A 14,701-nucleotide genomic window follows, 5' to 3' on the forward strand; every position below is an offset into this window, starting at 1 on the left:
CAATAATAACCTTTTAGCCATCCCTATCTTTGTAAGAACAGGGGAAAAAGGTTTCTGTTTATTTTCCTATTTTGCATATAAATAGATTCTTTATATCATTTTTATATATTAAGAACCAGATTTTTATATTTTCACTGAATTTTAGCCAGCATTAAAAAAAATCATTTAGTTTAGTTAAAAGCAAAGCAGGAGAAAGAAAAAAAAACATAAAAACGCAAGTAGCTTACATGTAACATCTATCTTCTTAATGAGACAAAACTATGTTAGTTTCTAAACAAAAAGGTAAAATTTCATTATCTAGACATGAACTTTCTTTCCTCTTGGAGGAATTTTGTTATTATATTACATTCTGTTGAACCTGCCATTTGTAGCTTCTCAAAAAAAAAAAAGATGAAAGTGTTTGAAACTACTGTGGAGATATTTTCTTTAGTTTTGTTTGTTTGTTTATTTGTCTGTTTGTTTTCTTTAGCTCTTTGTGTCAATCTAGTTCAAGTGTCTTCCAGAGAACCCAAATCACAAAATGACCTCGCTGGAAGGGAGCGTAGGCAGGCCAGCTTGTCTCGGGATTAGCCTGTGGCCAGCTCACTCATGCATTCATTTCTCTTGAGAAATATTTATTGTTTCGTGGAGCTGTTTGAATCAGCTGTCCCAGGCCTTGGTGGGGCAGGGGTGAGGGGAGAGGAGCAGGCTGGTTATTGGAGAAGGAATGGCCCTATGTGAAGGATAGCATGTTACCTTCTCTGGAGTCTCACAGGCCCTGGTGGCTGCCTTTTGGGGGGTAACTGCCCTGGGGAGACCAGACACAAGACATCCTACAGCCGTGTGCCTGGTTCAGCAGGCACTCAGTGAATGTGTGCTGTGTGGAGTCGATGAATTCTAGACCCTGGGCTTCGCTTCTCTGTGCCTGTTTCCCATCAATAAAATAGTCATGATGGATGCAATGAAAGTGTTGAATAGACATGTTACGTAGAAGCTACATACAAGCAGTGGAAAGAATGGCGGGAGGAACCATCATCCCTTGACCTGAAAGATTTCCAGGGGGGTGGGGAGTAGTAGAGTAGACAATTCCTGAGCTGGAGGCAAGGAGGATGATAAATAGGTTACACATTAGAAGCCTGGAGGCTTCCAAGATTACACATTAGATTACACTTTAGAAGCCTATGCCTTCCAAGACCTTAGGACTGACAGATGGAGACCCACAGGTGTAGAGAAGGCTTTCCTCTTCCACCTCTGCCCCACAGTCACCCCTAGACTTACTATAATGTATTTGCCTTGCTGTTATAGCCCTGCACCATGGAGAAAGGCTGCCAGGGTGGTTCTGGTACCAACCTTATAAGGTCAAAAACTCCCCCTCCCAATCTGTGAGAGTAGCCCCAAAATGATTGGAAACAGCCTGTATCAGAGATCACCTCACTGTACATCACCACTCCTCCCAGCCCAGAAAGACCCACTAAGTATGCAGTCCCAAAACAACATAGGGGCCAGCTCCACCTCACAGAACCTTGCCTGCTCTCCCCTAGAGAGGGTACAGTTGCTTGAATAAAAACAGTTTTCTGCCTTCACTTTGGACACTGATCTCTAACTCTTTATTTCATCAGTGCCAAGAGCACAGACACAATGCTTTTTGCACTGATATTCTGAACTCTAACACCTCAGACAAATATCAGGGCTGAGACTAACAAATTGCCTTTCTCTGGCTATCAAATAATGCCAGTTTTCTCACTGTCATTCTTTACCTCAAAAGTTAGAAACGTAAGTTGCAGCAATGAATATACATACCTTCTGATCCAGGAGACTCATTAAAACTATTTTATTCTGAATGAAAAAAAAAATATTTCGTAAGTTTCCAAATCGGAGCTTACCTCCTTTCTGGGAACCATGTATCCCTTGCAAATGAGGAGGAACCCCAAAATGAGACTTGCCCACAGTCTCATAGGGAGTTAGTGGCAGAACCAAGCCGAGCCAGCTGAGACCTCATCCTGCTTGCTGCACACTTGCCCGTGAGTGCACACATGTGCACGTGTACATACATGTACATGCATTCTTTCCATAGCCAGAGGCACTGAATGCAGCAGAAATGACCGTGATGCTTGCAGACAACCAGGCCTATAAGGGTGCAAGCCATATACCATGGGGCGGTAGACTCAGGCCCAGAGAAGACTCAAGACTGTCTCTTAAGCAATAGGCGCCTTGGAGAGACTCTGGTTTATGATATCACATGGAACTGTCTGGTCCCCAGAGTAGCTCTTTTTCTTTCTTCCCAGCTACAGAGATATGTCACCTCTTTGGAGCACTGCCTCCTGCACAGCTGATCTTGCCAGAATCCCTGGCCCCTGGAGAGCTGCCAGGAGGCTCCAAGTGGGAGGCAGAATCCAGCTGAATGGCCTGGGTGCTGACATCACGCAAGAAGCCCATTCAGAGAGGTGCACGGTTCCTCCAGTGCTCCCTCCTCTTGCCTGTCCTTTAGTTCCCTTCTCTTCCTTTCCACCCTAACTGGCCCCCATCCAGCAATCCCTGCTCTGTAGTCCATCCCCACCTGGCACCAGGCAATCTCATTGTTCTGGTGCTAGCAAGAAACTCCACTGCTGGTTTGCTTGTCTAGGTATTTGTCGAACAGAAAGTACAGGGAAGGTCACTTCTCAGCCCCTGGGATACCCAAGAAAGTATGTCGAGTGAGTGCTTTTAATCACAAATTCCACGGACTTCAGGCATTTCAGAGTTTCATTAACTTTATTGATTCTTTTGTCAATGAAGAAAAGAGATGAGAAATTATTTTAAAATGGGGTTGAGAGGCAGAATTTTAAAGACCAAAAATTACAGAATAAGATTCCTCTACACTCCTGGGACATTTGTCTTCTTTTTCCCTTTGTCCTTAATAATAATTGAGGGGAAAAAAAATCAAAGTCCCCGTGAGACTGACTGAGGCTGGCTGACCCAGGCTAGTGCACACAGCAGATATTGGCCCAGCCTCTGCAGGAGCCCCCAGCCGGAAACATCCTCTGGCACCCGGAAATGAAGAGAGACACTTTCATCCTTTCTTTATTATCCAGATAGGCAGCTGGGAGTGATGTGGGGAATTCAAAAAAGAGAATCGCCTCCAGATCACACATGTTCGCCTTCAGAAGGTGTTATACTTACGTGTAAGTTGTCACAGCCTTGATGTCTCTCTCCTGACCCCCAGACACAGAAGCCTCACTGCCCGCAGCACACCTCTGCTTGAAACTCTCGTAAGCCTGTCAAACTTGGCACATCTAACACAGAACTCACTATCTCCTGTCTCCCATCCCAGCTTCTTACCTCCTCTTTAGGTAGCAGTTGTGGTGGCAACTTTCCTACGAGGACCCAGAGTGCCATGCCTGACTCCTGGCTGTCCCTTAGCTCTTCCTCGCCCTCCCTCCCCAAACAGTTAGGAGTCTTCATCCCTTTCCTAGGAGCTCTCAAGCCTGCCTGCTTTGCAGACTCCCCTGTCACACCCTTGAGCCTGGCTTCCAGGTTTTCACTGCACCCCTCACCAGGATTACTGCAACAGCCTCTAACCCTTCTCCCTGTCCCTCCTGCCCACATCCCACACTGCAATCAAAGCTTACATCACATTTCACTGCTTGGCTTAAAACCTTCCACACCACTTGCTGCCCACAGAATATAGTCCAGGTTTCCTAAAGCCTATTTCCAGGGCTGTCCATGGTCGGCTGTCCCGGCTACCTCTCCAGCCCCATCTTCTCACTTCAGACTTCAGAAGCACAACAGGAATGCTTTCAGAGCTCTCCACTCACTGGGCTGCCCTGAGTTCTGCTTCTTTGGTCTCCCCATTGCCTGGAGCTCACATCCCTCCCATCTCCACATGGCTAATACCTACCTGAGGGCTCAGCTCAGGTTGGTACCTCCTCTGGGAAGCCTTCTCTGCGCTTCCTTGTTCTCATTTCATTAAGGGTAGCTGCTAGCTTGGTAGAACATATGGGACTTTATCTAGATAGAGATTTTTTCAAGTTGTGATTTTATTCAAGTCCTATGCCACATTGTACTAATACTATATCTGAGTCCTTGTTTGCTTTCCATGCTGGGCTTTAACCCACTGAAGCTCAAGGACCACATACATGTTAGTCACTTCTGCTTTTCCATTGCCTTGGACAGTGCCTGGCACATAGCAGGCGTCCTGCAAATTTTGGTTGACTATAACTGAAAAAGTAAAGTCACTTTACTATCCGAAGGGAAATAATAAATGAGTCTGGGCTCCTACCTCCAGGAAGGCAAGTGCCATCTTTGCCACTGCCCCGCCTGCACCTGTGCTCAGCTCCTCCCTTCATGCTATACCCTGCAGCTGAGCCCATCCCAAGTACGGAGCCTCAGTTCAAGTAGAGGAGTCCTTTTTTCCAAAGGCTTCACACCTTTCCTGGCTATGTCACTTGACTATACCTGAATGATAAAGAGGATTTCTTGACTCAGGTACTAGGAAGTCCAGAGACAAGGCAGAGATCGGGCAAAGCTCAATCAGGGATCTATACCCTTTCTCTCTCATGGGCTTCACCCTTAAGCTGCCGCAGAATGACTGCAACAGTTTGAGCTCAGAATCACCATGACAGTATCAGAGGGAGAGAAATTATATCTAAGAAGTAGGGTCTGTTTTCCCAGATGCTTCTAGGCAGATGTCCCCCCATATTTTATTGTACTGAGTCAGGTAGCATTCCTGTTCCTTAGACAGTCCCATTGGCTGGGAAATGTCCTACATTGATTGGTTTAGATCTGATGTCCCGAGGATAGATAACCCTTAGAGTAATCCCTCCCTTGGAATTGGGGTTCTGGTCACATCCCCTTAATGTGTGTGGGCTGCCTGGGAGAAAGGTAAAAACAAACAAACAAACAAACAAAACCAGGGCACAGAGCTAAGGAGGAGAAAAATAGCTCAGTGCTCACCGTGCCAGCCAGAACTCAGCCTATCCTTAAAATCCTCCTCTTCTGGTTCCTGATGGAGTATAGTAGAAACCCTGGAACTGGGAGACTACTGAGTTACAAGAAAAGGTGGCATAGTCTAGAGTCAATGCAACAATGTGTGTTATTGGGTGATGTGATATGGGACAGGACATGTTAGGATGCCCTGTTGCTTCCAATAAGGGTTTCTCTCTTCTACTGCAATAGGGAATGGATTCAGCCACCACGTGCCCCTCAGCCCCATCCCCAAAGCAAGCCTGGGGCCCTTTTGAGGAGTTGATAGGGACAATAAAACAGCTGCTTCTGCCATCTCCCTGATTCTTACTCATTTTCTCTTTTTCCCATAGGCTCTATATGGTAATGCAGAGGCTGATGATGCATCCTTATGCTAAAAGTGAGGGCTTTCCTGGGAAACTGGGCTGTGGGCCACCCCCACTCTGAGAATAATGACTGGTTCTCACTGGGCACCAGCGGGAGGACTCTTTTTTCCTTCCAGTAGCTCTGGGAGTTTTGCACTGTTGGGCCCATGGCCCTTCTGACTACTGCGTACCTTCTTGTCCCCTCTAGATGTTTGACTGGATAAGCCACAACAAGGAGTTATTCCTCCAGAGCCACACAGAGATCGGCGTGAGCTACCAACATGCCCTAGACCTCCAGACGCAGCACAATCACTTCGCCATGAACTCCATGGTGAGTGGGGGGCCATGAACTCCATGGTGAGTGGGGGGCCATGAACGCCGTGGTGAGTGGAGGGCGTTCTCAGCACCACCTCTGGAGGCAGGACAGTGAGGGGAGGAATGGGAGGAGGGGCGGGATAGAAACAGACTTGAGACCCGAGTAAGCGGGAGGGACTCTGAACATGCCAACTTTAGCATTCCATGGGGTTGTGTGCAGGACATGTGGCCAGCCAGCCATGCCTATAGCAGATTATGGCCCATTTCTGCCTCTGGACTCTGCTTTGCTTGGTGGAAGGAAGGTGCTGGGGTTGTAGAAGGCATTTGCTCAGCACAGGATGATAAGGGAAAGTTGTGGGTTCCATTCTGCTGGTTTAACCACATCTTTTGGTCCCTGGCATATGTGAGTCACTGAGCTGGGATGGTGACGGACCTCAGGCTCACTGGAAACATTTCACTGGAAGTAGTTGAGTGAATTGGGGCTTTTTATACTGGAGAAGGGGAGCCTTAAGGGACATGCAGGTGATGTCTTTAGATATTGACAGGGCTGCCTTTGGAGAGATAATTCTAGAATTGCTCTTTGTTGGTCTAGGAGACAGGACCATCTAGGGGAGTGTAGTTGGAGGGGGAGGCAAGACATGGCTCAGGGAGACGGGATGCACTGGGGGTTAGTGAAGTCCCGAGGCTGCAGAGTGTTTAAGCAGAGTGTTCAATATTCCTCTGTGATGCTGAATTCACAGAGGAATATTTGCTAGCTGTGTGGCCATAGGGAATTTCCTTCCCTGGCCTTCAGGTTCTTCATTCATTCATAAAATGGAAATAATAGCTACCTTGTAAGGTTGTTGTGAGGAGCTGATGAGGCGATTGTAAAATCAGTTGGAGTTGTGCCTGGTACATTGCAGGTTGTCAGTTAATATTGGTATGATAATAATGATGGTGGTGATGGTGATGTAGGAGCCTAGTCCAGATAAAACCCATGATTACTTGTAAATCTAATACTCTGGGATTCTGTTTTTTCCACGTGGTTGCCCCAAGACTTTTCTTCAAGATCTTGTCTGCCCTTTGAACCCCATGTATTCAAAATGCCTGTAGCCTAATTATGCCTCAACTTACCTCATTCTATCTTCTGCCCACTATTCCTATTTGTGCTCCTTGTCCGAAAGAATAGCTCCACCACCCCCCATCCATCTGAACACAAAGACACCTTATTTCAGCCAGCGATGCTGAGAAGGGAGCAAGTATTAGAAAAATGTAAACATGGAGGATCATGGAGGCCAAAAAGCAAGAGAATTTCATTTTCTACCAGGTTGTTTTAAATATGCTGTGTACCAGACTTCATGTACTGAAGAAGAAACAAACTGGCCTTAAGTTGTATGGTGTCTAGTTGGGGAAATAACCCAATCTAATTGGGGAAATAACCTGCAGCTTGAAATGTGCAGGATAGAGATGTGCTGAGTTAACTGAGAACCCGAATACCTCACTCATATAAAGCAACAGGGATTTATTTCTTGCGCCTATCACATGCCCACCATTGGCTGGGAGGCGCTCTACTCATCACAGTCCCCTGGGACTCAGGCGGATGGAGAGGCTGCTGCCTCAGATGTTGCTGCCTGTCCCATGTGAGCTGGCTTTGAAGCTTCTGCTTAGAAGTGACACATCCCACCTCGTTAGCCACCACCAGGCATACGGCCACGTTGAACTTGCTGGGTGGGGATATGTGGTCCTCCCACGTGCTAGGGAGGAAAATGTGAGGTATCTGCCGACAGCCATGATGACTAGCCCTGGAAACCATAGCCAGGTGGAGAGGTTGTGGAGACAATCATCATGAAATTAGCAGAGTAAGACAACTGTGGCCGCAGAATAACAGGTTGTGGGACCAGGCAGGGAAAACATCAACAGTGATCTGGTTATCAGTTTGTACCTACAACAGACTTAGGTCTTCATCTGCATGTAAGGACTCATTTCTGTCTAACCAGTCTCCTATAATTATGTCCCATCCCTTGCTCGATTTAGTCACAGAGGAGCAAAGCAATTGATTACAGGTGATTAAGAACGTGGACTCAAATCTAGTCAAGTTTGATTATCTGGGTACCTTGTGGGCTTCCCCTGGTGAGTTTGACAAATTCTGTGTCAGAATCTTCATGTCACCCAACTGCTTGGCCCTAAGGCAGACAGACTCATTTTTTTTTTTTTTTTAAAGATTTTATTTATTTATTTGACAGAGAACACAAGTAGCAGAGAGGCAGGCAGAGAGAGAGAGAGAGAAGCAGGCTCTGCACTGAGCAGAGAGCCCGATGCGGGGCTCGATCCCAGGGTCCTGGGATCATGACCTGGGCCGAAGGCAGAGGCTTTAACCCGCTGAGCCACCCAGGCGCCCCAGACAGACTCATTTTTGATAAGAAGCGAAGAGAAACGTAGTTAGGGAGGCAAGTCTGCTACCAAGCCCCTCAAAGCAAGAAACTACAAAGCTAAGTAGAGCAGTTGGTTTTGAATGATCTGCTCTGCAGCCCCTCTCTGTTCTTATGGATCACTGGGAGTTAATGGCACAACAGAAACCTTTCTCTCGACAAATTGACTTCTGAAGTCTCCATTTTCAGGACAAAAAACAAGGGAGGAAATTTACTGAAGGGAAATATCTTGTGGAGCTGGGAGAGAGAGAAGAGGAGATTTAATATACAACAGCCAATTAGCATGTTCAGCGCATCTCATGGTCTCCCACAGCCGACTGTGAAGGCAGGCCACTCGCAGAGGCCTCCTTGGACTGATTAGGCTGGCTCTCCTCTCTGGCTGGAGGGCAAGGCAAGGGACATCCCAGGGTTGTTTGATCAAGTTGTCTGGGCACTAGTGCTTTATAAACATGCCTCCCACTGTGCCTTTGTTAACCCGTAGGTTTACAGGTTTGTTAGTAAAAGCAACTTCCACAAAGAAGGATGTCAGCATCCCAAACAGGTAAAAGGAGGGAATTACAGACTCATTTTCTCTGGCCTGAGTGATGGATGTTGCTGCCAAGAAACGGATGAATGCAAGCAGCTACTGCTGGAGCCCGGTGACTATAGAAAGATCCACTACTCAGGGGAAGTGGGATTGTGGATTGTTCTGTAAATTCACTGAGGCATTTCTCTTTCTGTTCTTGGAAATTATATACCCACCTATACATATACCCACAAATCTGTCCATGTAAATGCACATGTAGTGTGCTTTGTTTCAGGTTATAAGTAAGTTCTTTCGGTATTCATTGCTGAAATAGGCTAGTGACTCCATATCTTTTGGGGAGGTCACAGACCCCTAGAAATCTAAGGAAGCTTGTGGGTCCTCTCCCCAGATTAAGGTGTATATGAGCATTTTTTTTTTTTTAGATAATCTCAGGGGATTGAAGAGTACCCTAAAGCCTTTCAGTCCACCTCTCCAGTTTAAGATCTTAAGAACTTCATGATTTCTTCATGCATTCATTCCCCAGATAATTTAGGATCAGCTGTTGTACTGGATAGTGGGCATATGGTGGCGAACAAAAGAGAGATGGTCTGCCCCATGGAGGGTCCAGTGGAGAGACGGATGTTTAATAAATCATCTCACAAATAAATATATAATTACAAACAAGTAAGTGTTATGTTTGAAGAGTAAGGTATGCTATAATAGGGGATAATAAAAGAAACTCAATTTAAATGAGGAGTCAGGTACATTTTTTAATTGACAGTCAACCCTGGCATAAAGCTCATTTTTTTTTATTGATAGTAATTAATGGCCTGCGATGGATCAAAGAACTCATAATTAAAGAATTTCTAGGTATATTGTTTTATAAATAAAATCAACCAACTTATAATGTATCAGGTTTTTGTTTTCATGTGTCTAATTTTATATACTCATTAAAGACCCCACTCCAGCTGAGGTGACCACTGCTGAGAAATAATTTCATATCATTAAATCATGGAAGAAAAGCCAGAAGTTTCCTAAGTTCTATCAATGGATTGGTACCAATAAAGGCCATCAATTATTAACATACATATATTAACATATAACATATAACATGTATGTATTAACATACAAATATTAACATAACATAGTGGGGGAGTGTTACCCTACTGAGTAAGGTACATGAGCAACTCTGAAAGAAAAAGGTTAAAATTGGTTGATCTTTGGATTTTTGCCATAACAAGTTTTTGTTTTTGTTTTTTTACAATTCCCACTGGGAAATTCTAGATTTTTTGATCTTCAAAATAACAACAGCAATGACAATGATAATAACAATAACAATAATGTCATCCTACCTACTAAACCTAGTAGGAAAATATTCTCAGGCTTCTTACAGTGCCTCAGAAAGCCAGGTTTCTTGAGCTCTCTGAGGCCTTCCTCTTGCTTAACTCTGCCTGTCACTGTGGAATCCTTTCTTACAAATTCTCTTTCCTCTGAGTGTGGCCTTCTCTGATGAGAGTGTGGACAGATGGAAGTATGGTTGATCTTTACTATGCAATCAAACAGTCATGTAGCCATCCATGTTCTATTTCTTCGTGAAAAAGACACTCGCAGGAGTAAATCCAAACGTAATGCAGCTTATTTACAGTTTTAATTAGCTGGTTCTTTGGGAAAAAAATAAATTGCTAATGGCTTCTGTCTAGAGTTTTAAAATATGAAATGATGTTCATTTTCTATTATTATGACTGTGAGGATTCACATTAGTGATAACCGTGTGCAGCTGGGTAGTAGGAATCCTTTCTGCTATAGCATGTTTGATAGCTGCTTTAATCCTAATAATTTGTTCACCAGAGGCATGTATTGCCATTTGTGTGTAAATTAGGCCAATTGGAGCAAAACCCGTGGTGTTCTTTCTTTTTGTTTTGAGGGAAAATTGCAAAATTGGTAGCAACAAGGGAAAGTCAGATCTGGTGCAAGAGAAATAAAGATGCTGAGGCAGGTCTCCTGACCCCAATTTGAGAAGCCTTGCTTTGGGGTCATCTGTGATCTTTGATGCTTGGGATCCCCAAACCATGATTCTTTAGCACTTCCCCAACCTCAAACAGGGAGCACTTTTCATAATGATAATGTTTCTAGATTCCAGTGTAAACACACACACACACACCACACACACACACAATTGTGATGTTTAAATAGCCTGTATTTGATCCTGCCATAGCTGCAAAGCTCCTTAGTAGACATAGAACCTGTTTAAAGAAGTAAAAGATGAAGAAGAAGAAGAGGAGGAGGAGGAGGAGAAGGAAGAAAAAGAGATCTATCTTGTCTGGTGTGCATTTGTCTTTATAGTACAATTTTTTTCAAAGAATCACATAGTGAGAGATGCCTTGGTGGCTCAGTTGGCTGAGCATCCAACTCTTGATTTTGGCTCAGGTCATGATTTCAAGGTCCTGTGATTGAGCCCTACATGGAGCTTTGTGCTCAGTGGGGAGTCTGCTTGAGGATTCTCTCTCTTTCTCTCTTTCTCCCCTCCCCCAACTCACACAAGCTCTCTCTCAAATAAATAAATTGATCTTAAATAATAAAGAATAATGTAGTGAGCTTGCTAAAAATGCACATTTCTTTTGGCTCCCACCCTCGTCATAGGCAATCACAATCTCTGGAGAATGGGGCCCTAGGAACCTGCATTTTTAACAGGTTGCCTGCAGGTGGTTTATATGCACATTGAAGTTAGAGAACTATTGTTCTGTGGAATCTTTAAGTATGAAACATTCACTCCCTAAAAATAAAACATCAAAGTTCTGAAAGTCCACTTCCACTATGATAGCATGAAGAGCTCCACAGACCCACTCTCCAAGGGAACTGGTAAAAATAATTTAATTTAATTATTTTTTGGTGATAATTATTTTACAACAACTTTTAAAAGTCTCTGTAAATGGTCCTAAGTGTGTTCAGCAAGTGAAGTAATTTTTATTCAAGAAAATCTACAAAAACTCAACAAGAACATTGAGTCTGCAGTATTTGAACCAAGATGCCCTCTCTCCCTCTCCCTTCCCAGTTCAGTAAGATGAATTTGCCTTCCAAATTGGCGAAACCAAGAACATAGGGCCCCCAGCTCCCAGTTGAAGGACTGTCATCATAGGACATTTCTTATCCTGTCCCAAATAACCTGTTGCTGAAGCTAAGTTCTGGGTGAGTGTGGCCAAGCAGGGGGATTTCCTTCTTCTGCCTAGCTCCTACTCATGGAACAGAGGTTCTCCCATAGCTGCAACACTGCTGAGCATCCTAGGTTCCAATCTCCCTTGCCCCAGCTTGTAAGGCAGAGGTTCCATGCTGGGAGAGGCAAACTGAGGCCTGAGGCTACTCATGCTGAAAATTCACTGAATTTTTAGCTGCTAAAGTGGTGTGTGGGGGGAGAGTGTCATTCAGGAAGTACACTATTGTCCCTACTCTACCCCCAGAACCATGGCTCAGAGATTTTGCCTGGGGGATGGAAATAAACTAAAACATAGAGCTCCAAGTCTTTTCCTAAGGGAAATGACCTCATTTGCAACAGAGAGTAGAGAAGTTTAAGCCAACAGCAATGTCAAACATACCCTTAAGGAAATTCTGGTGATAGTAGGCAGGCTAATGTGGTAGAGAGAACTGAGGATAGAGACCTTCTGGGGACAGAGCAAATCTCAAACACAGACCTCATAGACTCTCCCTTCAAAGGAGACTAAATTTGGTTGGATAGGTCTAGGAGCATTTTTATGCCCCAGGACATTTTGAATAATCACCTGGCCATTAGTAGAATTTAATAGCTACAAGTGGTAAAAGAAAGAGAAAATTAAAGAGAGCACTACCGAGATCATTCTCATCCCAGGGTGACCATAGGAATACCCAAAGCAGTACCACCTGGGGAACATCAGAGGTCACCCACTGTGGGAGCTGAGGTGGAAATAGTCTTCACTAAAATAGTCCAGCCAATCACAAAACAAATAAGCAAATAATATTAACAAGCCCCAGAAGTGGGGGATGAGGACCCAGAGTGTTATAATATACTATCTAAAATGTTCAGTTTATAAAAAAAAAAGAAGAAGAAAAAGAAGACACGCAAAGGAATAGAAAAATAGGACCAGGAAAAAAAAGAAGAAGAAGAAGAAAAAAAAAAAAAAAACAGATAAAAAGCGTACACTGGAAAGACCAAGGAACAGAAATTGTCTTTGAAAGTGACCAGATGTCAGATTTAGCAAAAATTTCAAAGTAGCCATTATAAGTGGTTTTTTAAATGACATTGATAAATTATTGAACACTACATCTGAAACTAATGATGTACTATAAGTTGGCTAATTGATCTTAAATTTAAAAAAAAAATGAAACTAAAGGAAACAATGATTGAAGAAGTAAAAGAAAGTTTGATGATAATGTCTCCTTAAACAGAGAATATCAGTAAAGAGAAATTATAAAAATGAACCAAAAGGAAATTCTGGAGTTGAAAAATACAGTTGCTGAAATGAAAAATTCACTAGAAAGCTCAATAGTAGATTTGAACTGGCAGAAGAAAGAATTAGCAACCTTGAGAATAGATCAATATAAATTATACAATCTGAATAATAGAGAGAAAAAGAATGAAAAAAACCAGGACCTCAGAAAAATATGGTATGGGAGTACTAGAAGGAGAGGAGAGAATAGAATAGAAAAAATATCAGAAAAAATAATGGCTGAAATCTTCCCAGATTCATTAAAAAAACATTACAGAGCTAGGAAGCATAGGAAGCTCTAAGGAGGATAACTGCAAAATGACCTACAAACAGACACATCACACTAAAAATAGTGAAAGCAGGGGCACCTGGGTGGCTCAGTTGGTTAAGCATTCAATCTTGATTTCAGCTCAGGTCATGGTCTCAGTGTCCTGAGATCAAGCCCCATGTGGGAGTGGAGCTTAAAAATTCTCTCTTTCCCTCTCTCTCTTTCCCCTTCTTCCCTTGCCCCTCCCCCCTCTAAAAAATACTGAAAGCAAAGACAAAGAGAAAATCTTAAAAGCAGCATAAGAAAACTGACTTGTCACAAGGGAATTCCAATAAGTTTAAAGCTGATTTCTTATCAGGAACAATGGAGTTCAGAAGTAAGATAATATATTCAAAGTGCTCAAAGGAAAACACTGTCAACCTAGAATCCTATATCCAGCAAAGTTAGCCTTCTCAATGAAGGTGAAATACAGATATCCTCAGCTAAACAAATACTGAGAAAAGTTGTTTCCAGCAGACACACTTTATGAGAAATTACAAAAGAAGACTCTAAACAGTAATTTGAATCCACACAAAAAGACAGAGTACTAGTAAAGATAATTATGTAACTATAAAAGACAACATAAATGCATATTTCTTCTTTTTCTTTTAGTTGATTTTAAAATTAATTGTACAAAATGTGTATAATGTGCTATTGGGCCTATAACAAACAGAAATATATGTGCCAGTAAAGCACAAGTGTTGGGTTGGAACAAAGCTGTATTGAAATATGGAAATTACTTCCTCTGGTAATTTGAATCCACAAGAGCTAATGAAAAGACCCAGAAATGATAAATGAGGAGGTTAATATGACAAAAGCTGTAAATATACACTTGTTCTTTTTTTCTCATTTCTACTTCTTTAAAAGACATGTATAAAATAGATCATATAACAATCTAACTTTAAGTTTGTAGCATTTATATCATAATATATATAGTAATAATATCACAAAAAGGGAGAAAGGGAAGAAAGCAATATAGGAATAACATTTTTACTCACTGGAATTAATTACATCTGAAGCCGATTCTGACAAGGGAAGTGCGTATAGTAAGCTCTAGAGCAGTAGTTAAGGAAATAACTCAGAAAATATAGTGAAAAAAATCAGTAAAGATGTTAAAATGCTACATTATGAAATATTCACCTAATGGAAAAGAAAGCAGTAGAGGAAGAATAAAGGTATAAAAATTGCGATGTAGATTAAAAGTAATATGGCAGACATAAATCCAACTATATCAATAATGACATTAAATGTGAAAGGGTTAAACACTCTACTCAAAAGTAGAGACTGTCAGCCTGAATTTTTAAAAAAAGAAACAACAACATCAAACTATAGATTGTCTATAGGAGACACTCTTCAGATTCAAAGATTATAATACATTAGAAATAAAAGGTTGAAAAAAGATGTATTATGCAAACAGCAACCAC

The 14,701-nt window shown here is 42.6% G+C and overlaps 1 protein-coding gene across 25 annotated transcripts in view; it reads left to right on the forward strand.

Annotated features, from left to right (window-relative positions):
* The window catches only part of KALRN (kalirin RhoGEF kinase), a 661,891-nt gene that overhangs the window by 248,365 nt on the left and 398,825 nt on the right, over positions 1-14,701 (forward strand). For all 25 annotated transcript variants that reach the window (XM_059162890.1, XM_059162900.1, XM_059162892.1 and 22 more), the window contains exon 6: positions 5,494-5,616. In XM_059162890.1, the coding sequence (XP_059018873.1) occupies positions 5,494-5,616 (123 nt within the window). The remainder of the gene's footprint in view (positions 1-5,493; positions 5,617-14,701) is intronic.

This window comes from Mustela lutreola, chromosome 2 (assembly GCF_030435805.1).
Source record: "Mustela lutreola isolate mMusLut2 chromosome 2, mMusLut2.pri, whole genome shotgun sequence".
Lineage (NCBI taxonomy): Eukaryota > Metazoa > Chordata > Mammalia > Carnivora > Mustelidae > Mustela > Mustela lutreola.